This window comes from Suricata suricatta, chromosome 12 (genome assembly GCF_006229205.1).
Source record: "Suricata suricatta isolate VVHF042 chromosome 12, meerkat_22Aug2017_6uvM2_HiC, whole genome shotgun sequence".
NCBI classification, from domain to species: domain Eukaryota; kingdom Metazoa; phylum Chordata; class Mammalia; order Carnivora; family Herpestidae; genus Suricata; species Suricata suricatta.
The window spans coordinates 33870095-33897371 of record NC_043711.1 but is presented as its reverse complement, the minus strand read 5'-3'; the positions used below and the strand labels follow the sequence as shown (position 1 = coordinate 33897371).

At 39.8% G+C, this 27277-nt stretch overlaps 1 protein-coding gene across 1 annotated transcript in view; it reads left to right on the top strand.

Annotated features, from left to right (window-relative positions):
* SUCLG2 (succinate-CoA ligase GDP-forming beta subunit) overlaps positions 1-27277 on the top strand; it is a 210900-nt gene that overhangs the window by 61624 nt on the left and 121999 nt on the right. The window contains exons 2-5 of the mRNA XM_029917626.1: positions 16382-16481; positions 17419-17509; positions 22297-22449; positions 23959-24048. Of these exons, the coding sequence (XP_029773486.1) occupies positions 16382-16481; positions 17419-17509; positions 22297-22449; positions 23959-24048 (434 nt within the window). The remainder of the gene's footprint in view (positions 1-16381; positions 16482-17418; positions 17510-22296; positions 22450-23958; positions 24049-27277) is intronic.

The following is a 27277-nucleotide window of genomic DNA, read 5'->3' as shown; positions in this document are numbered from 1 at the left end:
CCGTGATACTATAGGGCACCCCAGACACTCTTGTGGTCCTCTGTTGGAGACACTCCTGTCTTTAGTAACAGTGACACAGAGAAGGCAGCAGCAAGTATTGCCTTTGACTTCACAGAATTCCTCTGTGACTTTTGCACCCCATCAATTTGGATTGCTGTCTTTTTTAACAGGCATAATAAAAGTATTGAGAAAAAAACACTAATGGAGGGGCTTTTGTCTTATTACAAGATGATCAGGTGTGTCAGGTCACAAAAACATTTGATTGTGTAGACAATAAAAGGAATTGTCCTTGAAGCTGTTAATTCTTTTTTTTTCAATGTTTTTAAATTTATTTTTGAAAGAAAGAGAGAGAGGGCAGGGCAGGGGCAGGGAGAAATGGAAACAGAATCTGAAACAGACTCCAGGCTCTGAGCTGTCAACACAGAGCCCGACGCGGGGCTCAGACTCACAAACTGTGAGATCATTTTGATGTGAGAACTTTGAGATCCACTGAGCCACCCAGGTGCCCTGAAGCCATTAAATCTTGTGAGCTACCAGGTGGGTGGGTGTAGCCTTTCTTAACTCAAAACAGGAGGTTTTTGTTATTAAAGCTCTTATTGAATTATTATCTTTTTTTCCATTTTAATTGGTAGCCAATTACCCTGGAAGCCATCATCAGAAATTCTGGTCCAGTTTGAAAGTGGATAGTTTTTGCCTTCTCTCTGTCTACTGTCGCCTCACTCTTTTCACAACCTCTTTCACTCCCCCAGAGTTGAATGGCTGAGGATAATGGACAGTCATCCTCAGGTGGCATGGGTAGAGCTTCAGCTCTGGCTGCATCCTGTGCTCAAATTTACACTGTGTCATCTTTGATGAAGGACTGACTTGGAGTTTCAGTGTGCTGATCTCTAGGAATCTAGGAATAGTATCATCTGCAGAGGGCTAATGTGAAGACTAAATGAGACGTGGTGTATAAAGTCTTTTGAAAAGTTATTGGGACAAAGCCATTGCTGGATGTTGGGTATCTTTAAAACACGTAACAACAACCCTGACTACCGTAGTAACAGTATTAGCAGCCATGAGGACACTGGAGGACAGATAGCCACGTATCCCAGAGCCAGCGTAAAAAACACCAGCCAATCCAGCATCTAGCTTTCTTCCCAGCTCACTTTCCCTCCTCTGCAGGCTGCCACAGGGCTGGAGCGGTCCCAGCATCTGTGTTGGAGGAGCGAGGCATGTGCTGGTACAAGCCTCAGCCTGCCAATGAGTCCTGGAGTTGAGCAGCTCCAGATGGAGTCAAGTGACACCTTCTCTGCCAGGAAATGTGGTGGATAGCCGGGGACATTCGCACCAGGCAACAGCATAGATATATCAAAAGGGAGACAGGCAAAAAGTAAGAAAACAGACCTTGGAACTAAACAAACTACGCAAACATAAATAAAAACATGGTGAGTGTGGTAGGCGACTGCTCTCTGGGACCAGAGATAGTCATTTAATGCACAGAAGTGATGGCGCCCCTCAGTGGTGGCAGAGTAGTACTAAATGTCTATTGAATTTGGGCTGCTCTTGAAGGCATCTGACCTAAAGAGAGAGCGCAAGCAGGGGAGGGGCAAAGAGAAAGGGACAGAGGATCCTAAGCGAGCTTTGTGCTGACAGCAGCGAGCCCAATGGGGGGCTTGAATCATGAACCTTGAGATCATTACTTGAAATGAAATCAGATGCTCAACTGACTGAGCAAGGTGCCTCTTGTTTAAAATTTTATTTGAGAGAGAGAAAGACCTGGGGAGAGGGATAGAGGGGGAGATCCTAAGCAGGGTCCACACTCAGTGCAGATACTCACTCGAAGCTCAATCTCTTGATCCTGGAATCATGACCTGAGCCAAAATCATGAGTTAGACACTCAACTGACTAAGCCACCCAAGTGCCTCCACCTGGACTATTTGAATTAATATGATCTTGTATGTTCTCATGAACCATGAGCACATTTTATTCATCTTGTCTGAGTGATTGAAAAAAAATACAAGACATAGCTATCAGAATGTGTTCTTAATACTTTAAAAGTCAGTAGCAGTAGATCTATTGTTTATTATGAAATTATTTTTCCCACTGGATAACATATTCATCATTACGATTATCACAAGCTTTTAACTTTGTATTTAAGAGGTAAGTGTAATTAAAAGCCAATATAAGTAAGGATACTATGAGGAAGTTTAAGCCAGGCATTGTGTTAAATATTTTACATAATTTACATACAGTTTTTTCTTCATTTATCATTCATGTAGCAACTCTGTGAGGTAACTGCTACTTTTATGACCTTTATCTTAAAGATGAGAAAATTGAGGCTCTCTTCTGTAGTCAGGGTCACTCAGCTGGCTAGTAAGGGGCAAAGCCTGAGTTCTGACCCATGAACTTATCTACTGTATTCTAATCACCTTCAATGTGTTGTCTTCCTTAGGAAGGATGGCATATTTATATGTACATAGAGACTAGAGGATTTAACAATTCTGCATGTACCTCTTAGAATGTGGGTGCTGGAGGGTGTCTCCACAGGGCACCACATCCTCTTCCGTCACCCTTCAGAAACCTGGGACTTGAGGCAGAGTGTCTCGTCCTGAGTTACAGAGGGATGAATCTCCATGTTCACTTTCCTGAACCAGATGCAGCTAATTCTGGCAAGCAGAGGTATATGTGTCCCCCAGGCCCAAGGACTGCTGTGACTGTCTTTGTGCCAGAACGTTAGCTGCAGAATTGAGACGTGGCGGTGTTTTGCCCCACCCTCCCCCGTGAGTCCAAAACCCCAGGAAGCAAAGTGATGTGGTAAGGCCAGTGTAGCTGAATGGCAGTGTTCCGTGTACATCACCGGCACTGATATAATCTAATGCATAATAAGTTCATATCAAAAATAGCTGTTATATATGGAATTTAAGAAACAAAACAGATGAACATGGGAGAAGGGAAGGAAGAATAAAGATAAAAACAGAGGCAAACCCAAAGAGAGTCTTAACTATTGAGCAACAAATTAAGAGTTGTTGGAGTGGGTGTTGGGTGGGGGGTGGAGATGGGCTAAATGTATGAAGGGCATTAGGGAGGGTCCTTGTTGGGATGAGCAGTAGGTATTATATGTAAGTGATGAATCGCTAGGTTCTTCTCCTGAAACCAGTACTACATTATATGTTAACTAACTTCAATTTAAATGAAAATAAATAGCTTTTATTTTCTCCTATTTATAGAAATCCTACATGTTCCCTGAAGCAGATTTGTAGTCCGAAAGAAGAAAAAGTTAATCATAATCTTCCCCTCTAAATAGAGTTAATACCTTGGTATGTTTCATTCCCAGTCTATGTTCTGTGTACATATAAACATATATATGTTCTGTGTACACATGAACATATATTTAATGTTATACACTTTGGGTTAGAGCAAGCTTCTTCCCTTACCCTGGCCTGACCTAATAACAATACTGTTACTGTTCTTACCAGGTCAAAGAAACATTTTTTTAAAATCTGAAAATAGTTTTTCTCTGATTATAAATGGTGTAAGAATTCATCATAAGACGGCGTGTCTGGGTGGCTCAGTGCGTTGAGCATCTGGTGAGCATCTGATTCCTGGTTTTGGCTCAGGTCATGATCTCAGGGTTTGTGGGTTTGAGCCCCAAGATGGGCTCCACGCTTTCTCTCTTTCTCTCTGTCCCTCTCTCTCTCTGTCACAAAATAAATAAATAAACTTAAAAAAAATAAAGAAGTAAAAATCATTTGAATCTTTAACCTATATAGATAACCTCTGTTGATGTGAGCTTTTTATCTGAAATGATTTTTAAGCATTTATATCTTTATTTTCTAACATTTCCAAAAGGGTAATATACTCTAGTTTGTGACACAGATATGTCTTGGCTTTTATCTTCTAAATACTTTCTGGTAGTTTTCTTTCAAATGCGCTGCAGGCCTATCGAAAATCTGGAGTCCCATGATGTTAAGCTTTTGGCAGGTGATAGTGACATTGGCAGTACGGAAGAACTTAGGCTTAGAGATGGTCATTTTCATCACTCCATCCCTGAAGCACCAGACCAAGGCTCCAGGCGTCATCCTGGCTTTTCAGGTGCAAGTGTCTACAGGAGAACTCCCTCCTTTCGAAACGGAGCAGCCACACCAAGAGGCCAGCACACATGTGGGGCAGGGAAACACCTTTGGTGCTGCTAAATTACGTGCAATTTTCTCTGAGCTTATAAAACATCACTGTGGTAAAAATTCATGTAATAATACAGTTGTTTTCAAAAAGTTATATATGCTCCTGGTTAAAAAGAAATCCCCTTTGAAATCAGTACTTTGCATATCATTGAATTAGGAACGTTTCACACAAGGTTCTGATTTGGAGGTGGTGGTAGGGAGAGATGACTTTTTTTTACACAGCCTCGACAAGTCACAGATCTGTTGGGTGTTTATGATAGGCCAGGCATTGAGCTTTGTGCTGAGGTGTATGAACTCAGTATTTTACTACGTTTAGTTAGCAAAGTCTTAAGAGACTTAAGATCTGCATTGTCAGTGTGCTTCAATTTAGATATTTTGTCCTAAAGACACTCTTGTGGTATGTTCTCAGAAGTAGTAATGTATTTCCTGATTGGAATTTGAATCATACAGATATATGCCTTTGTCAAAACTTACTGAATGGTATACTTTGGATTTGGACATTACATGTAAATTTTCTCTCTCTGCAAAAAGGAACTATAAACAAATATCAAACTTTAGTTATTGATATGCATGCTGAAGAGTTTAAGGGTAACCGGATTGTAGTCTGCAATGTTGACATGCAGGGAAAAAATAAGGTGGGCTCTGATGACAGAGAGATGCGTGATAAAGCACATGTAGTGAGATGGGAGCAATTAAACAGTCCAAGTGGTGAGTATGTGGATGTTTACTTCTTGGTGTTAACTCTTTTTTATGTGATAAGAAATTGTATAATAAAATGTTGGGGGACAAACCCAGTAACGAGGCTCTATTTAAAGGGCACAGTTTCTAGAATTATCTTTCTGGCTTAAAAATTCTGACTGCTTCTTGCTAGCTGACTCCATGTAGCCAAACCTCAGATGGGTTATTTGTTGAATATGGATAATGAGTACACTCAGCACAATTCTCATTCCACAGTAAGCTCCTAACAAATACTATGGTTATGATTTCCCAGATTAAAGGAAGTGATGATTATAAATAAATGACCATATGCTGAGGGCCCACTATGTGCCTGACACTCTCATTTGGCCATTTCCAGGAGACTAAGGTGATTTCATTCTGCATCGTGCTGTGTGTGCTCTTCAGTGGAAGCTTCCACCCAAGAGGAGATGTGAGGAATGTGATTAGCAAAACTTAGAGTGGCTTCATTAGGTTTGACAGAACCCCTCCCTGGCTCAGTTGATCCTCCTTGGGCTGGTACCTCCTTTGAATTAGAAGGCCTTTCAGAGAAGAAGTGGCATCTGCTCTGTTAGACACAGTAGCATTTCTGAGTCGATGTTAATTTAGTTCATCATAAAAATTTCTCCCTTTGGGTGAGACTAGGCCATCTCCTATTTGGGGGCTTAGCCTGTTTTTACTTTAAGGACCTGTGTCCTGGGAAATTCTTCTAGGGTGTCAGGATCTCCCTCCCTTCTCTGAGTCGAATCATGTTTATGCATTATGGCAGCCTGTTCCAACCTCACGTGGGGGGCCAGGAGAAAGGGTCAGGAACCTGGAAAAGACTGCAGCTGGGTCTGAATACACCAGCAGTAGGGGGATGGAAGGGCAACATTTCCGATAATTCCGTGGATGTGCTGTACTGCTGTGTGTCCGATACTGCGATGCTGGAAAGTCAGGTGGAAAACAGTGAAAACCGTGGCATTGAGGGTAAGTGTGGGATAAAGAACAATTACTGGCTACATTCTGAACATTCTGAACGGAGAAGGAGCTGTTAGTGGGTAGGAGGAGTAGACTTGGATGCTAGTTTTCTTGCTACAGTGATGAAATGTCAATCTTCAGAGTAGATGTCTTGGAATGATTGGGATTTCAAAGGGTGTCCCCATCCTGGACTGCTTCATTGGTCAAGTATGAAACAGGACTCTTTTTCTCTGCCATATCACATTGGAGAACTACTTAAAACCTGCCAGAATTTTCTTTTAGTTTTATCAGATATGGATGCTAGCTCTTGGGTATTTTCCTATGTTATTGTGGGTTTTGCAATTCCAAAGTCAACTCCAGAAATTTTATTATTTTGCCCAGGCAGTAAAATGAATAGCAGCTTATAAATTAAATTTCTTAATTTCCTGTTTGTAACGCTTAGCCTGGCTCCCTCTGCTCTGGATTCTTGCTCAAACCAGGCATTTGTTTTTAAAGATGCAGAAAGTCCTAGCCAGAGAGACTGTTCTAGCTCAAATGTTTCATAAATAATTAGAAAAGAAGACAGTCCAAGAACATCTAGGTTTTGTAATTTATAAAGTCTGGTACAAGTAGGTTCATATATCAAGCACTCCAATTCACAGAGATTTAAGGTTATAAGTCCTTATTTAGGAGTGGTTCTGAGGAGGTGATAGGAGATGGAATTTGAAGCCACTGCTGATCTCTCTAACTGTTAAACGGATAGACCTGTTCAAAATGAAATCAGTTATCGTGGACATAGTTGAACATGCACTTGAGGAACTTGGACATATTTATAAGGAATAGGGGGACAAAAAGAGGAAGGAAGGAATAAAAAGATGGAGGAAGAAAGGAAGGAAACCAAAGAAAGCTGTCATAGAGAGAAAAGGAAAAAGCAAGTATTTCCCAGGCCTTCACAGTCCTTGAAAGTCAGCCAAAGATAAAACCTTCCCAGTTCATGGAAATTGTACGCTTTCGCCCTCCATGATGCAATCTGAAGTCTTCTTTGTGTTTAACATTCAAGCAATAGACTTAGATTTCAGGCACAATGAACAGATCAGGACAGGCAATAAAAGAACAAGACACTGCAATTTAAAACTCCATGCAATTTGAAAGCGACATAACAAATCATGCTGGACCTTAGTAGATGTGTGTATCATGGGCAAGTGGTTCTGAGATCTTCCATCTCTCTTGGGGTGTGTCACTCCTGGCTTCTGTTTAACTCCCGCATGTCATAAACCACTTTTCCACTTTACAGTGGAAAATAAAAACCCTCTGGGTTCCTTTTTATGGCAACATCACCAAGCCATTGTTCAGAATTCTGTCTCTAGCACTTGGAATTGTAGCAGATTTTAAGTCTGGAATATGTGTTTATTTGCAGGTTGGGAGTGGGTGGACATATCCTTTATTATTGCTGATGTTAATGGCTTAGTTTGAATTTCACTGACCCTTTGGGAGCTTTTGTAGGATCCCTGTTTGAGAATTGGCTTACCTGCTTCGGGTATTTTTTTTTTTTTAAGACCTCTGTGATAAAATTATGGGAGATCTTAAGAGCACTTAGGGCAAAATAACTAAGTTTAACAAAGGCCATAAATGTGTTTTTCTATTTATTTTCTGTTCTTGAATATGGGGAAATAAACTTTAATATGGAGAGGTTTTTCGAAGATCCGAAATAACAAATGTGAGTGATCTGCAGTGCTGAATCTTGGCATGCTTTACCGGTTTATTTGAGGTGGCGCTATAATGATTTTTAATCTAAATAGATTAGAAAGAGAAGGCAAGCAAATACAGATAGGAAAGCAAAGTAGCCTTTGCCAGTTGTTGATCCCTTCACGTCTTCTCTTCCTGCCTTGTCTGTCTAGAAAACAAGTCTCTTCCTTGTGACTATCAACCCTCCTTCTTTATGGCTCTTCTCCCCTGCCTTGCTTGACTTGGCACCATTTCCCCTGCTCACTGCACTGCATTCTTAATGTTTAGTATAGTGTTCATATTTTTCAGTAATTATTTGTTTGTATCTCTTCCTTTCTGGGAAGTTTTAAATTTCTGAAAGGCCTGGACCCTGCCTTTTTTTTTTTTTTTTTTAATCTTTGAATTCCCACAGAGTAGGTGCTCAGTAGCTATTTAAAATAGGCAGGACATTTTCCTGCCACTGTCATATTTCTTGCTTGACACTTTAGGAGGTCATGTTAGATGTTGAGCCATGTTTTCTGAAGATGTCTTCTGGAGTCCTCTGCAAATATGACATCCCTGCCCCATATGATAAAGCTATAAACATTGACACAGAGAGGAACACTGAAATATTCAAGAAAAGCTATTGTGGATCACTGGCTATGTGTATCTCACATTTCAAACTCTTACTTTTTATTTATTTTTAGTACAACATGTGATAGTTGGGGGGAATGTAAATCAGTACTGAAAAGCTGTGATCATGCTCCACCCATGATCCCACTCCCTAGCCCCTTCAGTTAACCTCAGTTAGCAGTTCAGTTACTGTTCACTTAGATTTCATTATGACTATATAACTAGCCACAAATGTGAATGTTTATTTTTAAAAATATTAATCATTAAGGTCTTTTTAGAGCCTATAGTTCATGTGGGCGTATTCCCATGTTCACACATAAAGATATATTTAGTGATTGTCAATGGACCTATCGTATAGTATTATTTCATTCAATGGCTATATAAAGTTTATTTTTCTAATCCCTAATGTCCACATACTGATAGGCAGTTTAGTTGTTTTCAAATGTTTCACTATTCTAATTACACTGCAATGAAAAATCCTTATATCTGTAGTTGATTTCCGCAGAAGTGGGATTGCTCTACCAACAATTTCCTGTGAGCCCTGGGTAGTTGGACCTAATTGAGAACAGTCCAGGTGCTCCTTAACCATCACTGACTTTTTCATGAGCATGGAACAGGTACTCAGTGATTTGCTTTGGGCTCAGAGGTCTGAGGATTTTGAGTGCACTCCCTGACTGGGAAATCAGATACATTAGGCCTGTCTAGAAAATGGGTCTCTTAGGAGCAGAGCTTGTTAGGGAGCAGAAGGGCTCTGTGAGATGATCTTTGTGAGGAAAAGAGGTGACTGGGCAGCCTCGAAGGTGCAGACATCACAGGTTTACGGTGTGCCTGACTGCACCATTCTCCCCTCCGGAGAGTGTGTGTCAGGAACTGACTGCCCTGCCTAAGAAAAAGCTGTGTCACTAGGGGCTCAGCTGCTCTCCTTGAGCGCTCATGGGAAGCTGAAAGATCCTCCTTGATTGCGGGGGTGGGGGGAGGCTGTGGAGAAACCTAGAAGAAATTGGCTGTGGTGTGACAATGGGGGGCAGAATGACAGCAGACAGCAGAGCAGGGTCCAGACAGCAGCACATGGTGCCTCTCACCAAATGGAGGGCTACCTAGAGAAATCGATGTACCCAGACAAAATAGAGAAAAGACAACATTTCCAATCAAAGAAGTGGTAGATCTCAGAATACTAGTAATATTTCTATGAAAGAAAGAAACACCTTTAAATACAGGTACAGCTGGGCAATGTATATATTACATTTTAAATTTCATAGTCCTTCCTGTTGCTTCTGAAAGTAAAACCTTCATTTTATTATATCAGTTTATAGTTATATCACTTCTGGGTATTACCATCTTCCCCCCTCCTCTTGTTTATCACTGGTTAAGGATCCACAAGAGGGCCATTTTTTGTCTGTATTCAAAGGTAGCTTCCAGGTGTCTGCTGCGCAGGAGGGGTCCCTTGCCCAGGATGGTTTCTCAAGGTTTGGAGGTGTTTCTGTACTTGCAACACTCGGGGACTCTGGACTCTGCCACTTGTTACTATCATCTGTGGTAATGATTATTATGTGGGCGTGGTTAAACTAGAACTACATTTCCCAGAATCCTCTTCTGTGATTAATTTTAAGTTAGAGGTTGCTAACTGAGAAGTTAGCATGGAATTGGAACCCAACCATTATGCTGTAATGGACAGATGGACAGATGTAGAGAGGCTGGCAAGGGGATCCTGCTTATCCTTGCTCTTCTGTTTCGTGTCCAGCTATTTTCTCATCCTCTGACCCTGCTGATTGACATTGACCCAGACCCATCATAAGGCTTGTGCTCACCCCACAGCTCCTGGGTGTGCTTTCTCTCACTGATGACCCCTGTGATCCTGTAGTCCTCGCTTTCAGACCTTTCCTTTCATGGCATCTCCCCCAATTTTTTCAGCTTTAGTTCCTGTGGTAAACCCCCTATTCATAACATGGTGATTCTGCTTCCATAATTGAACCCTGGCTGTATCTTTCCTTTGAAATTCAGAAAGAAGATGGTTTCTTTTTCTAAATTTGATTTTATTTTAAGTAATCTCTACCAAACATGGGGCTTGGACTCATGACTCCAAGAATCACGTGCTCTATAGTCTGAGCCAGCCAGCTGCCCTGAAAACGATTTCTGGTTGCTAATTTTCGTTTTTCCTTCTTTCGCTTCAAATGCACCATGGAATATTGTCGAAGTGCTATTGGGGTTCATAAATGCTTTTCATCTTCCGTGGCTATTTCCAGGATCTGTTGAAGTTACAGATGTTACACAGAAATCTTTATTACCCATGTATATCATAAATCTGTCCTGTAATATGTATAAAACACAGTATAGATTTCATCTGGAAATTTCTTTTTCTGAAGATACTGCTTGTTTTTTTTCCTAAAAAATTGTCATTTTCTTTCGAGAGGCTTCATTTGCAGAAGATCAGTTTCATGTCCTCTGGTTGCAATCTTACAGTATTAGAGATCTTTGATAACACAGGTGTTTAAATAAGATCATATGGGTCTTTTTGTCATCAATGTAAAGAGGTTCTGCCCTAAAGGTTTCTTTCGGAATTTATCTTTTAATTTAATACACAAATGTAAGATTGCTTTATTCATCTTAAGCTATAGAAATAGTAAGGTATCACAACTGAATTGAGCCTTTCTGAAGTAATTTTTATCTAGCTTTAAAAATTTTATCACCAACAAAGTCTGTATTAATGGTTATGAAAATAATTAATAACATCAGTGACAAGATCAGAGGAGTAGACTAGTTTATCATTAGAGATTTTAATGAGAACTATAATGTAATAAATACACAATATTTTTTTTATATTTGGCAGTATGAAAATACAATGGTTTGTCAAACTTTAAGAATTTGTATAGAAACTAAAATTACTCACTTGAAAGCAACAGTGTGTTATCTTATGATGATAATATTATCTCCCTTATAATCAAATCTGTTCTAAATGACAGTATCATGCACTTACAATATCCAGATGAAAGCAGTACTTTAGATAAAGTGGAATTAATGGACTACTGTGTTTGATAGGAACTTTAAGATTCAGAACTTACACAAAAGCCTTATCAGTGAAGGATTTCTTAATGTAAAATAATGTCTCCTTGAACAACTTCCTAGTTTGTATCATAGAACCCTTGCCCTAGAGATGACCCTTGTTCCATTTTTTACTTTAAAAGTGACTGTTTCAGGTCTGTGCATTTTGAATCTTCATGGAGAGAGGTTTGGTGGGGAGCCAAGTATCTGTAACCCTCATTCAATCAAAGGATGTGACCAGTGATGAAATAGTTTATTCTGATGTCTTTCATGTTTGAAATTCTCCTTTCCAATACTGGGTGAGCCCACAGTAGACATGTTGAAAGTTGAAATAGTTGTTTTAGTTTCAGAGATGACATTGGGCATATGGAAAGAGTCACGGCAATATTGTCTCATTCCCAGTGACCACATTACACCTTGAGAAAATAGGACTCCATCTATGGCAGCTATTATAATAATCAAAGATAGGTAATTCTCTAATTTTAGGTCTGGGTTCTAGGGTCATAATGAAGTCACAGAAGTTAACTCATTTTCTTTGGAAAATTGGCACTTAGGCACCTATCACCCTATAATTGTATGTCCTTTATAAAGGTTCCTCTTTCTGTAGTATCTTTCAGCTCTTTTCATGCATCACCCTCCTCCTTCTTCTTGCCTTCCAGTATTAGGTCAATTTGAAATACATTGTAACTTTCTCAATTAAGAATCCTGTCAAACCTCACGAAAGGTGATCACCGTGCTGGAAATTATGCCATGCAATTGTGCTGAAAACTGGATATTCCAATTTTGCTCTAGTCATTGAACCATGGAAATCAGAGTTCCCCCAACAAAGCCAATGTTACTGACTTAAAATAGATGGTTACCTTAGTAGTTTCCAGGTATACAGTGCTGCATTTGCATTTAGGAAGCAATTCTACATTTTTAAATGTTTATTTATGAATTTTTGAGAGAGTGGGGGAGGGGCACAGAGAGGGAGACAGATCATGCCAAGCTCCGAGCTCCAACTCAAAAAAACCCATGAAATCATGTCCTGAGCCAAAATCAAGAGTGGACACTCATCCAACTGAGCCACCCACATGCCCCGGAAGCTGTTATATTTTTGAAGAGGGCAATGTTGAATTCACTAAGCTGTTTTAAATAGATACCTGGAAGTAGCATTCTTATTGATATTCCTGATAAACATTTTCAGACATTTACCAGGTCCTTTTGCAGTATGGTTCTGAACTGTTTCTTATAAGCAGGATTTTGGATAAATATATTTTCAGAATACTGTCTCTATAAAGTGCAATGAACCAGTTTTACAAAGCTTGTCTAATTAAAAACATTTCTTATTTATTCTCTTTAGGTTATTCTTTCCTTAATGAATTTCATTTTTTTCCTTTTATATTTAATAATGCTTCTAAAATGTTTGTTTTACAGCATAGGACTATAAAAATTGTTGTAAAATTTTGTTATTATAATTAGAATGAGACTTGTAGTAAGAAATGAGAGGAAAATAGTTAAGAAAATATTATTTTAATGTGGCTAATAGAATCAACCAAGATCATGGTGTGGGGTTTTTGTTTTTTTTTTTTGGGAGGGGCTTTCTAAATGGCTGTAAATATTGTGCTCATAAGTGATATGGTAGTTGAAAATCTTATGTATTTATAAGCTTCTCAGGTATGTCACAGTGCCTTTTTTCCTTAAATGCATAGAAGTCATAGTAAACTGGTTCCCATCTAATCAAGAGGAATCCTAGTCATGAACCTTGTTCATTATCAGAAACTCGCTGGAAAAGGAACAAAGTAAAGTGAATGCATTGCACATATAGGCTGCTGCATATAAGAGTGGTAGTTAAGGACAAGGAATATGGAGTTACACATACCTGGGTTTTACCACCCTGGAGTCTAGTAATATGGTTATCAGTATAGACGTGTATTATATTTTAATACAAAATGTATTAGAGTAGATGTTATTCCTCCTCTCCATATTTTTTAGCTTGTTATCCTAAAGTATGGTTAAATCATCTTATGGTAGACAAAAATTAGATTTTGGGTCTGGGATATTCTTCTGTAATTTTGCTTGGGATTAGGGAGGGAATGTGAAAACCAAAAAGCAATTCAGAAATTTGTGTATTTAAAGAAATCAGATTTATTTTAAATAGAATGGAAACAGTGACTGTGAATCAGCCTGGTTAATACTGAATGAAAAGAATAGATACTGTTCAGTAGGATTTGGCTGCTTAATTTTCTACCCTTTGAGTAAATAACTGAATTAAATTACTTCATGTGAGTTTCAGTCAAGATGAGACAAACTTGCTTTCTTTTTTTAAATATTTTTACATTTATTTATTTTTGAGAGACAGAGAGAGACAGACTGTGAGCAGGGGAGGGGCAGAGAGAGAAAGGGACACAGAATCTGAAGCAGGCTCCAGGCTCTGAGCTAGTGGTCTGCAAAGAGCCTGACACGGGGCTCGAACCCATGAACTGTGAAATCATGACTTGAGCCGAAGTTGGACACTCAAACGACTGAGCCACCCAGGAACCCTAAAACTTGCTTTCTTTTAGGCTATTGACATACTATACTGATTTATCATCTGACATCTAATAAGAGGAAATGATTTTAGTGAACTTATTTGAACTTATTTTTGACCTGGGGTATTATTTGCAGGAGATATACTTAGATGGGATACAGTCTTTTCCTTTATCTTTTGTCATGTGTCCCAGTATGGCTTCACAGTCCCTAAAATGGTTGTTTGGTCTACCAGCTTGGTGGCATGGGATCCTTTGACATGGGGTCAAATGGTGACACATGTAATTGACAACCACTTCACTGAAGCTACAACTGTTCCTTTGTCTTGATGTTTTATGCCTAAGGCTGCTTTAATTAAGCCTATCTAGAGCCAATTAACAATGCCCAATTAGGGATTCTCTGAGTGTTGCTGTTGAAGGTCTCCTAGAGAAAATCATCTTTTTCTTTTGGATGACAAGCATGTGAAAATTAATCGTGGCAATGGAATGCTAGTTATCCTTTTTAAGGAATTTGAAGGGATCACAATTAAAAATTTGAATAGACAGTATTTTTTCTACTTGGTGGCTCCATAAGAATAATAGGAAATGTATTCCTATGTACCTTTATTTATTTTTTTTTTGGTTAATTGCTAAAAATAATTATTGATGATAGTTTTCATATTTTTACTTCTTTTTAATGTGCCAGGCATTGAGATGAGCACTTTACCTACTATATTTTATTTATTCTTCACATTCTAACACTAGAGATTATTACAACCATTTTACTGACAGGCGTGTTGCTTTTACTTTTCTGAACCTCAGTGTCCTCCTGTCTAAAAAGAAAGCGATAGGCAGAGTTAGAGATAGTAGGTCTGTTTAACTCGGAGTCCCTTCTCTTACTGCTGTTCTTAGGCACAATAGCTGAAATATGAAATAAATTCGTTCTACTTGGTTTCTTTCCTGCTGAGGTCCTGATAATGAGTTGTCATCCTACCTTGGTCTTTACTCAGATTGATGTGAGCCAGTTTATCATGAGACACTGGTTTGACTGATGTTAACAATGGTTCATATCTAGGGCAGCAACAGGTGTAGGAGGACACTGAGGGTAGCAGAGAAGGAGCTCTGCTTGCTTCTGGGAGAAGGTGAGCCCTGGTTTTCTGAGTGTTAAGCAAATTTAGGGGAAGGGAAAACCAACGAATAAAGACAAAGAACCTTCAGAATCAAACTACATCAGCTGGAGTGACTGTCTTCCCCCGTGCTGTCATAATGTCAAATCTTGTTCTAGCTTCTTGTTGCCTCCATGAAAAAACCCTCTGTGGCTCCTTCTCTTCAAACCTTTGCCTGCTTGCCTTGAGTAATAAGAACAATAATAGAAATAGCTGAAATAGCCAACACTTGCAGAGCCCTCACCTTCCATGAACAGTGGCAGAGACCACCAAACTTATTATCATTCACCCCTATCTGCCTGAGTGGAAATAATCCTTTTGATTCTGTATGAGATAGGAAGGTATTAAAATGAACTCCTTGATCATGACAGTAGTCCTCCATTAATCACATGAGTTTTCAGTCTCTTGTGATAAAGTATTCACATGTATTATTAAATTCTTAAAACAAATCCTCATCATTTTTTCACATTTGGGTAAGCAGAGTCTCAGAGACATTAAGTCACTTGTCAGGTGTCTTCAGCTGGTGAGGCACAGGGGCCTGATTGAAACCCAGTCTGCAGATTGTAAGCCTGGTGTGTTAAACCAGAAGAGCCTTATGGGAAGATTGACTTGGTTTTCTGATGTGAGACAAAGATGAACGACAAGCAGAGGGCGCCAGCTGTTGCTGAAGATGTGTACGTTGGGTTTAGGAAACATGTTTGATTTGAGGGCTGTCTTTTTTTTTTTTTTTAATCTTCTTTTTGTGGCTGGGGAAGCCAGTGTCCCTCTTCGCTCAAGGCCTCACTGGGCTGCTTCACGCATTCAGCTTTCAAGCCAGGCCCATGAAGATATTTGAGTGTATGACTCGGCTCTCAAAGGTCAAAAATAGGCAGTGCCCCCATTCCTTGAGTGTGTCAAGAAACGAAAATTCCGCAGCCACCTTCTTCTAGGATGTTTTGTTACCCTGCCACCGTTTCAGAAATACTGCTTGCTTTCAGTTTCAGTCATTTCCTCCTCCCTTACCCAGTCCCATCAATATATAGAACAACTGCTCAGAAATTGGTGGTTTCCAAGAATACAGTTATTAACTGTTCCCTTTGCATCTCGCCTTAAACCTCTCCTCTGTGTAATCCAGTCTTCCCTTTGACATCTCAGCTGGCTGACAGGTAGTTAGTTCTTCTGACTGGCAGACTGGTTCCTCTGCCACATGGGAGTGTCATTACACAGTGAAATTAATACCTCCCGCCTGGATTTATTTAGCATCTTCTGACACTCAAAAGATCAAGGGAACAAACACATGCCTTGCTTTCTCTTGGGATGGTTGAGTATTAGATTAAACTGGTAGGGAATATTTTAATGTCCCTGATAAAGATTTTGTATTTAGGTACATTGACTTTTTTTTTTTTTTTTGAAGTTCTTTATGCCTTTATTTTCAAAGTTGGTTTAAGAGAGCTTGTAACACTTTTGGAAATTACATGCATTTCCACAACCCTTATTGCTCAAAACCAAACAAACAAATAAACAAAAATCACTACCAACTCTGGGTTTTCTTTTTCAGATGCAAAAGAAATTGTTTTGAAAGCCCAGATCTTAGCTGGAGGAAGAGGAAAAGGTGTCTTCAGTAGCGGTTTGAAAGGAGGCGTTCATTTAACAAAAGAGTAAGTCTGGAGGTGTTAATTCCATGTCTTTGGGCTAAATGTTTATGGAGGATCTTATTCAGGATTGAAGGAAACATTGAGAAAGATGGTTGGAATGGGGTGGGAGCAGAAGGTAGCAAGTAGAGAAAATGAATTATAGGTAGAGGAGGGCTCTGGCCATGGTCCAGTTTTCTTTCTCCCATAAAAGGATATTTTCCTCACTGGTTGGTGAAAAACCTAACACTCCCTCTGCCCTAGACAATCAGCGATCCATTATAAATGTTGAAAATGATAACACACATTAAATATTGCTGCCATATTGTCACTTCCCTATTTTGGAGCCTGCAAATGACTCCCCTTTACCAGTAGCTTCAGTTGTCCTTCCCGTCTGATAGTCCAAACCTTCCCTTAGCATGGCCCATCTCCCATGTCCCCCAACACTGCCCCTGTGCCTCTCTTCTGTCACGTATGTATGTTTTATTTACTTTGAATTATACCCTCTCCCTTATGCCCTCATTGGCCAATACTTCTCACATTACCCAAGTCAAGTTTTTGTTATTCAACTCTATCTAAATCTGTTATGCATTTCAGTGTTGTTTTTCTACTGTGACTGTAACTTATTTTGGGGAGAGAAGATAGCAGAGGGAAGCAAGAATCTCCCTTCCCTTCTCCTCCCCTCCACCCCCCTCCCCTCCCCTCCCCTCCCCTCCCTTTCCCTGATTTGTTTCCTTCCCTTTTTTTCCTTCCTTCCCTCCCTCCCTCATATATATTGCTGTCTGGGAGCCTCTGTAACCTTGTTAGGCACCTAGTATATTAGCAGGAAGCCCTGTGGATTCTGTGAGGGTGGAGATGGACCCCGTGCAGTGTGGACATGAGGACATAACATGCACTCTGCTTGAAAATAATTTTCACCATAGACAATGCTTTTTTTTTTTTTTCCCTTTTCCCTCTTTTCTAGCCCTCAAGTTGTGGGACAGCTGGCTAAACAGATGATTGGGTATAATCTAGCTACAAAACAAACTTCGAAAGAAGGTGTGAAAGTTAACAAGGTAATATGAATGCTTTTGGTCATTTTCTGTGTATGTGTTAGAAAGAAGAAAAGAAAATCACATTTCAGTTTTGACAGTTTGATGAAGCAATGCACTTTGGCAATGTGCCATTTTGTTTTCTAAGCTTCATATAATCTATTTAGGTTGTGGTATGACTTGAGGAGACATAAAAAGGGTTCTGTGATAGTAATAGTTTTTTTTTAACTTTTTTTTTTTAGTATTAGTGTTTATTATGACCAGCATTTAGTAGAAGTAGGTGCAGGTGAGTGATCAAAACAACTGCTTTCCCTTTCAGAACATTCTATCTAGAGCTGGAAAGGGCTTTGTACGACAGCTCTTCCTACTCAGTGTGGGACTCTCCTGCTTCTCTCAACCCCATCCTCCTCGGGTATCACAGTACCTGTGATGTTTTGTTTCTAAGTGTCCCTATACCTTATTTTGAGATTAATACCATTTGAAGCCATGTTATCCCTGGAAGTATGGAGTATTAGTGGCCCTTTGGGGTTCTATGTATATATATAGGGTGCGCACGCACGCACACACACTGGCATACACACACACATGCGTAGAGTGGCCTGCCCCAGTCATAAAGTTGTGGGTGGCAGAGCTGAGGCCAGAACCTAACCCTCCTCCTGTCAGTCTCTTCATCTTTGCTATACCCTCCTCATCGATGGAGGCACCAGAACTGGCTACCTGATTTGCAGGACCTGGTGCAAAAGTCAATGAAGGGACTCTTGTTCAAATATCATATCAGTTACAACAAATATTACACCAAGAAACCAAGAGGGGTCCCTTCTGAGTTTTGGCCCCTGTGGGACTATAAGGTCACAGCCCAGCCCTGAGAGGCATAGATGGTTAGATGGCCCCATCATAACAGTGAACCGGGAGCTCAGCATTTTGGGGAGCAGATTAGATAAGATGAAAAATACACTCAGTTTCTGCCAGTGTGTTCTGCTTAGAGAACCCAAGGCAGTACGTTCTGTTTTTAATTTTCAGGGTGAGTTATGTGGAAACATGACCAAATTTTCAGGGTGAGTTACTGTTAACATGACCAAAAAATTTTTTTTCAGTTGATTTACTTAGCATACCGTGACAGGGTTTATCTTGGTCCTGAAGAGGGTGGTGGAATACTGGTGGTTATTAGCTCCTTTGTTCTTATAACGGAAAGCTTTTAGAAATGTAAGAAAGCATACTGCAAAACTGGTTATGCTCTTTTCCCTTTCCTGCCACTTCTCACATGTGAAAACTATTTAAAACTCAAAAGTGTTTTGTTTTGATTTTTGTTTGGCCCAACACCTTACTTATATTTGCCTTTTAAATCTGATTATGAGCCTTTGCCTTTGTTAACTTCTTCAAAATTTGTCCATAGGGGACATGATAAGTACATCTGTTTATAGGAATTCGTTGTTTTATGTGGATATATTTGTTTTTAGATTAGAGTATGTGATACTTCTTAAAAGCATATAAAAACACCTAAACCAGATTTGCACTGTATGGGAATGCATAAAATTAGTTTGCAGATAGGCTTCTGAAAGACTGAAGATAAGTGCATTCCTGTACATTGAGTCATTGCTAGGAAACATCTAGAATGATTTACTTTTAAGTGTTGTGATTTTTCTTTCCTGATTTTCAAAGTGATTAACACACATAAAAAAAATTCCAGTAGTACAGAAATATAGAATTTAAAAAGTAAAATTTCCATGGATTCTCAGCGCCCTCAACTATTGTCATATATCATTTCTGTCTTTTTTCTGTGCAAAATGTATGTTACCACATTTCTCTAATAATAACATTATATGCAATTTTAAGGAACATGCATTTTTTTAAATTTATGAAATCTTGGACATCAGTAGATGTCTCCCTGTTACAGAAACTTTTATTTCTAAGTTCAATTGAGAAGCTGTTTAAACACACATACACACACTTATACACAGTGGGTATTTTTTTCTAAGTCTGTGCCAATGCATTTCAGGTGTGTTCCCTAGAATAATAATAGGGGAGGTGGGACCACACTCCTCATCATGTTCTTCACGATTCAGTACCAGCGACGCTTGCGAGAGAAGCGAGAGAAGTTCAGAAACTGAGTATATTTTTAAGCTTATCTAATCATGGTCCTGTTACAAATAGTTTGTGCACTGTACTCATCCACAGTTTCAACCGCACGATATTAAAAACAAATAAAGCAACCAGGTTCAGTGGTCCAGTAGGGTAAAGTAAGTGAGAAAGCTTTCTCTCCTGGAAGACTCTGCAAAAAGGCCGTGTTGATGATAGTGTTTTTTGCCAGTCACAGATGAAGTCACATTTTTGCGATGTATCTAACTGAGTTCCTGGTGGGATGAGAGTGTTCATGGAATTCATTAAGTCCCTCTCTGCAACATTGCCTCAAATATTCAGGCATCCTGGGTTGTAGGGAGGGCATGGTTGATGTCAGAAAAAGTGATCTTGATATAAAGTATCCTGAACCATCCATTGATAATCGTCATATTCCTGGGAATGTTTTCTTAAAGAGTGGTACATTATTTTCACCAAGCAGGAGTTAGTTCAGACAACAGCTGGTCTTCACAAATAGAAATGTGATGGCATGTACCACACATCTGTCAACATTTTAGAAGATTAAGAATAGGACTCTTGAATGACACTTATCCTAAAAAGTTATAATGTTGTGTTGCTGCTCAGAATAACTACTGAAAATCATTAAATCTTGTTCTCTAGACTAGCTCTTATTAGAAAGTGAACTTGAAAACAGAATGCTTCTATGAAAACCTTAGCACCGTGTGCCAAGAACTATTTCCTACATAGTCATGAGTTACCATTTATGATAAAATAATCAATATTATGCCTCTTACTTATAAGGTATTTTGTTTTTAACTGGTGATAAATCCCACAAGTGTTTGAACAGAAGAAATTCTGAATTCATTACTTTATAGCATTTTAGGTCATCATATGTTTATCCCATTTCATGTGACTTAAAAATTAGTGGGATTTTTTTTGCATCTGGGTAGTTAATAAGAAATGCTGTTTAATATGTGACTTTCTTTTGACTTTCTTTTGTGAAACCTATTACTGAACTACTGATGCTTTATATGTTTATATACCTCGATCTCGTGGATTATATTGCTAATTCAATGTATACTACCTTTTAAATTACAAATATACTATTTGCTTATTCAAAAATAATGCAAAAGGGACTGGACATAAATAAACGAGACAGTGAAAGCAATGTTAAGTGCTTTCATTATTTTCGTTATTTTCACTGCTGGTACTGATTATGAATATTCTTTTTTTTCTTTCTTTTTTAAAATCATCCAAGACATCTTTTACCATTTTTGTTTGGACTGTCATTTGGTACAGCGTCTCTCTCTAAGGCAATTTGGAAGTACTTATCAACATCTTAAATATGAAGAGTCTAAAGCCTAGCCCTCTTATTTCTAGGTATCTTATCTACAGGGATCTTAAAGCAAATGAGTGAAGATACACGTACAAAAATAAGCATTCAAGTAACATTTGAGAAAAATTGAAGTCCACATAAATGTCTTGTCATTAAGGACATGGTTAAATAAATACTGACATATAAGTACCATCTAATCACAATGAAGAAAGAGGATGTTTGGCAGCAAGTTGTAGTTTTAATATTAAAAACAGGGGTGCCTGGGTGGCTCAGTCGGTTAAGCCTCTGACTTCGGCTCAGGTCAGCTCTCAGGTTCATGGGTTTGAGCCCCGCATCAGGCTCTGTGCTGACAGCTAGCTCAGAGCCTGAAGCCTGCTTCCGGTTCTGTGTCTCCTTCTCTCTCTGCCCCTCCCCCTCTCATGCTCTGTCTCTCTCTGTATCAAAAATAAATAAGACATTAAAAAATTTTTTAAAAACACAAGAGGAAACAAAAGCATTCAAGTGTATATAATATGCTTCCATGCACAGGCCATTTCCACTACTGTAAAGCTTGCAGATGTATAGGAAAGAGAGGGGTTAGCAGCAGTTTTTCCTGGTAGCCCTGCTGCACACAGTTGTGACTGTGCACTGAGCAAGACAGCCAGCCGAGGCAGTGGGAGCAGAATGAAAGCCTTCCATGCCACGTGCCTCTTGCCCAGGCACAGTCCTCGCATGCACGGATGTATCTTCCCAAAGGTGCTAACTTTTTCTGATGATTACAGAAGTTCCATTTAGGCTCCTGCTCACCCTAACTGCTGAGGCCTGAGGGCTGTATATCTGCATCTGGGGGCTGCTTTCACTGTCTCGTTTATTTATGTCCAGTCCCTTTTGCATTATTTTTGAATAAGCAAATAGTATATTTGTAATTTAAAAGGGAGTATACATTGAATTAGCAATATAATCCACGAGATCGAGGTATATAAACATATAAAGCATCAGATATACTGTAAAAAGAATCCTTTCTTTGGCAGCAAGCTTGGTTTTCCACCAGTGCAATCTGAGAAAAATCAATATGGTAATATGCATGTACTGTTAATGTCTCAAATTATAATAACAACTACTTCCCTGGAGTTTTTCTTAAGTGTCAGGGTTTCTCAAGGAAGAGAGAGAAAAAAAGAAAAGATTAAAGTGGGAAAGTTCCTTGAGGCAAACTAAATACCTGTCACTTGAGCAAGTTAGCAGGATCAATTAAGGAGGTGAAAACGGGCATTCTCTCAACTCTCAAATCTCTGGAAGCTAACTCACTGGGTTTAAAGATCCCGAAATGAAGCTGTTTGATTTGTGTAGCAAGTTTATATAGATTTCCAAGTGGGAATGAACTCAATGCTGAATTAATTTGACATTCCCCCTAATGTGGTAGGTGATGGTTGCTGAAGCCTTGGACATTTCCAGAGAAACATACTTGGCCATTCTGATGGACCGGTCCTGCAACGGTCCGGTGCTGGTGGGCAGCCCGCAGGGGGGCGTTGACATCGAAGAGGTGGCAGCTTCGAATCCAGAGCTTATTTTTAAGGTATGTTTATATTCCTGGCTATGCTGTGCTCATTGACTATCGCTGCACAAGCTGTTAAAGTTTTAATGTACAGTCTGAGGCTGGTAGCCGCACATTCGTTTCTGGGATTTAAGCCATGAAGACCTTGAGTCCTTTTTCTTACTGAGCACTAGGTTGAGATTGGGTAGAACCAAGATGTCCCCTATCTGGGGTCTTTTCTTTGCTTTTACCCTCCTTTCCTTTATTCCTCCTTCCTGCCTTTTCTTCCTTTCTCATTTCTTCCATCCACATTGCCTTGAGAATTAACCAATGGGAAAGTAGCCCCTCGGTTACTCTACCCCACTGCACAGTGTGTGTGATCCAGAAATGCTCTCCGAGGAGACCAGGTGTGAGCTGGAGACTGCCTTGATCTCTCTCAGTACAGCTTGTGTAAACCAGAATCCCTCCGAGGTCCAGATTCTGTCAGTGGACTTCAGTCCTTTAAAGCTTGACCTTAGTATCTTGTCACTGATCTGGCTGAGGTCAAATCCTAACCATTGAGACCAGCAAGCATCTCAGTGTTTCCAAGCCTCATTGTTCTGAATCACTTCAGTGATTTCCAACCCATAGAATTGTGAGAAATAATGTGGTAAGTGTACACAGTGCTTCTCAGCCTACCTCGGCTCTGAGAAGAAAACTCTATGGTCTTTAGAACTGTAATTCTGGTTTTTAATTCTGGGTTCTGAGTGTCAAAAATCAAATCACATTAGAAATTTTAGCAGAAAGATTTCTTATTTCTTTTAGAACATGAGTTTGTTTCCCTTCAAAAAGCAAGAATTTTATTTCTTGAACCTCTTTGTTTAAATCAGGCACTGATACTTTGGGTGATTGGTTTTAGAATATTTTCACCCACATTACTTCTCTTTTAGGTTAGCTACCTTGGAAGTTAAATTGAGACTTTACATGCTGGCTTACCAATAATACCTAGCCATTTTCAAAATTACTGTGATTTAAACAAGCCATTCCATTTGTGAAGAGAAAACATGAAATAATATATATGAACAGCACTTAGTATCATGGAGAGAATGGCTCTTTGTAGAGCTCAGGTATTATTAACAATTATCATCATCAATAGGGTGTTTGAATCATATGGTAATATTTAACCTACATATGACAAGCTCTAAACTTAACAGCAATATTAGGCAGGAAAACCTTACTCTGGAAGCCTTCCAAAAGATGTCATAAAAATTAACTGACTAAATATTCGTCAGAGCCATCTGTATAGTAATTAAAAGTGAAAACTGGCATCCGATCGTCTTGTCAGCATGCCATCCTGAAGAATTATACGGTTTTTGGAAAGGCTGTGTTTTAGGTGGTCTGCTAATTAAAACATATCCTATAGGCAGCTGCAGTGGCCCTGCTCGGAGATCTCTGGAAAGGTGCCACACTTGAATTACTCATTTGCAAATAAATACTGAGCATTTTCTTTCCCAGTTGTGAACCTTCTCATTTGCCTGTCTTGAGTTTTCCTTTTTTATTCATTTTTACTAGGAACAAATCGACATTATTGAAGGGATAAAGGACAGCCAAGCTCAGCGGATGGCAGAAAACCTAGGCTTCCACGGGCCTTTGAAAAACCAGGTACCTGGGCATTTGGAGGCTGTTGTGCACGCCTTGTTTCAGAAAACATTTGCTACCTTGCTTACTTGCCTCTGATGTTTGTGATTCTCCAGAACACAGGATTACTTATTGTCTGTTTTTCCCCCAGTTGTTTATGATGAAGAGAAATATTTCCCTTGTATCTCAAAAAAGGACATTTATGAGATGTGTTCAGACATACCCAGGTGTGTGGTTGGGTGTGTGTGTTGCACGCAGACTCCCGTGGTTTGCTGTGTATGTGTCTCTCTGTTTTTTTCTGTAGCGCTGCAGTGCCCGCCCGTGAGTTACGGGAGGCCGCATAGTGGTTAGGACAGGCTGTAGAGTCAGGCTCACCTGAGTTTGAATCTCGTGCTGGCGCCCAGCATGCCTGGTGATTCACCCATCTGAACGTCACTGTCATCGTCTTTGAAAGGGGATAATGAGACCCTAAGTGAGAGCCCTCTTGTCAGGACGGAGTATGCTCAGTACACAAGTGCTTAGTCAGTACTCCAGAAAGGTCAGCTGTTATTGTTATTAATAATACACATTACTTAGCTAATTGCTATTCTTTCATAGCTAATGGGATTTGAGATGAATATTAATGGCCTAAAAGTGATATTTCACTGAAAACAGCTTAAATTATGCCAATTTAGTAATTATATCCCAGAGCTTCAAAGACAGAAAAATTGTCCTCTGAGCTGTTGAAGGAGAGACTCTGTCTTGAGCTTCACAGTCCTGCACTGCCCTTGTCCAGCCCCCAGAGCCTGATTGGATGTTTACATGAGCAAACTTCTTTGTCTCACAGTTAGATAAGAATTCACTGGCTGTGTTTTCCTCTTCCACTACCAAGAGAAGCCACCTTAATAACCCCATGTCCTATGTGTATGTGTATGTGAGTGTGTATGTGAGTATGTGTGTGGTCCCCTGGGGCTCCCAGTAGTTCCAGATTATTTCCTGCAATTTAGTTTGGCAACATTCCTCTAATAAAACATATTCACACTCTTTTTCTTTTTCTTTTGACTGCCTCTATCTCTAGAAATTGAAGGGTAGTAATGGGCAAGTCATAGAATGGTAAAGCAGAGTAAGACATTAAAAATATGTATTTTTAAATTAAGAGAAGACAGCACATACTTGAACTTGGAACGAAAGTTTCCCCTGGAAAGCAGGTTCCAGATGGAAGAAGGGGCAGGAACATCTGGACTAAACCTTCTCAGGAGAGAGAGCCAGAGGAGAGTTACAGGAACTAATTGTTGCTTCTGAGACTATTAAAGGGATGCCAGGTTAGTGATGTGCTGAAAGGAAGTAATTGTGGATTCCTGAGTAAGGGCTGCAATGGTTGGAGTCACCTCTGGAGAATGAGGTCATGAATTAGCTTAGCTGTCCACTTGACACTTGTTGTGGGGCTTCTTGTGTGGGGTTGTGGTCACGGAGACCACTTTTGCATACTGTCACCCTCTTCTAGCAACGCTGTCCTACAGTCAGCTCCAGAATGTTCTCCGTAACCCTATTCCCTTCTTCCATGTGCCTCTCTGCACATCCCTCTCTGTCTTACTTAAGTACAATCACCTTTGCAGTTCCTCATATGTACCACGGAAGGGACATTGTCAGCCTTGCTCACTGCTCTGTTGGAAGCAGAGTGTTTGGCACATATGTTAGGTGTCCAGCAGACATTCGTCATATGTGTGATTAGGAGCTACAACATGTCCAGGACGTCCACTTTGAAGAGATTCCTAGGGAGGTGGTGATAGGCAGGAGAATAAATCTAGAGTGGGAAAATCTGCTAACCCCATGGCTCAACCGCTCAGGAGGAGAATGTAACAGAGTTCTAGAGCAGGCAGTAATAGTTCTAGGGACACCAGAGGATACTTTTCACCACTCTCCATATTATAAGAGAAAATTTAAGAGTCATAGCTCTTTTTTCTTTTTTTTATATTTATTTTTGAGACAGAAACAGAGCATAGTGGGGGATGGGGGGCAGAGAGCGAGGAGACACAGAATCTGAAGAAGGCTCCAGGCTCTGAACGGTCAGTACAGATCCTGATGCGGGGCTCAAACTCACGAACTGTGAGGTCATGACCTGAGCTGAAGTTGGACACTTAACTGATCTAGCCACGCAGGTGCCCCAAGGGTCATAGCTCTTTAAATGGTTGAATCACATTTTTTCAGTACCCTCAGACACTCTGGGTTTTAAATGAATTTGCCTGTGGAAGGAAGATGAGCATTCAGGTTCTCAGAATGTCATTAATAGCTGTAATGTCATCATTTTTGACATAAATATATTAAAGAAAGGAAATAAGTTTTGAATTCATTTTTTTTTATTGCCAACTAAACAAAAGGCTTTAAATCTTCATTTGCTCAGCAAAATTGGAGGGGGCACTGCCTGAGTACTGTTCACTCTGCTGGACCCTGAGAAACAGAGATGATGAGAAGTAGCCATTCTCCAGGGGCTCCCAGAACAGCGGTCAGGTTCTCCTAGTGATTACAGGGGGAGGGAGTAGGAAGGGGTGTGGGGGGATCTCAGTTGTAGGTGTGTTGGAATTTGTTCATCTAGGGACACCTGATTATATTTGTACAGTAGCAAGGAGACTGTATGTGTGCTGGAGTGGTGATTTGGGACCCTCTGCGTTAGGATACTTCTTTAAGCCACAGAGATCAGTGAAATGTTCCAGAAAGCCAGTGTCCAGTAAGCAGAGGAGGCTCTCAAGAAGAGAAAACATTGAATTGTTAAAAATATTTTTATTTATTTTTGAGAGATAAACGGAGCATGAGCAGAGGAGAGGCAGAGAGAGAGGGATACACAGAATCTGAAGCAGGCTCCAGGCTTTGAGCTGTCAGCACAGAGCCTGATATGGGGCTTGAACACACAAACCGTGAGATCAAGACCTGAGCTGAAGTCAGATGCTTAATCAATTTGAGCCCCCCAGGTACTCCAAGAAGAGAAAACATTTAAATGATCATCAGTCAGTGATCCTTTGGTCAAGAAATGGTACCTTTAAGGCACCTTAGATTCAGTGTGACCTTGAAAGTTACTTAATTTTCATCTAGGATATAGTTAGGCATATGGAGGCAGTGCTCTCTTGGATGAACAGCTTATAACATGATTATCTTCCTATAACCCATACTATTCTGTCTGAACTCAGTGAAGTATTCACATTAGACTTAGAAAAATAAATATCACCTTCTACAAAAACTGCCAAATTTGTGTTTCTGACAAAATTAATTTTAACAAGAA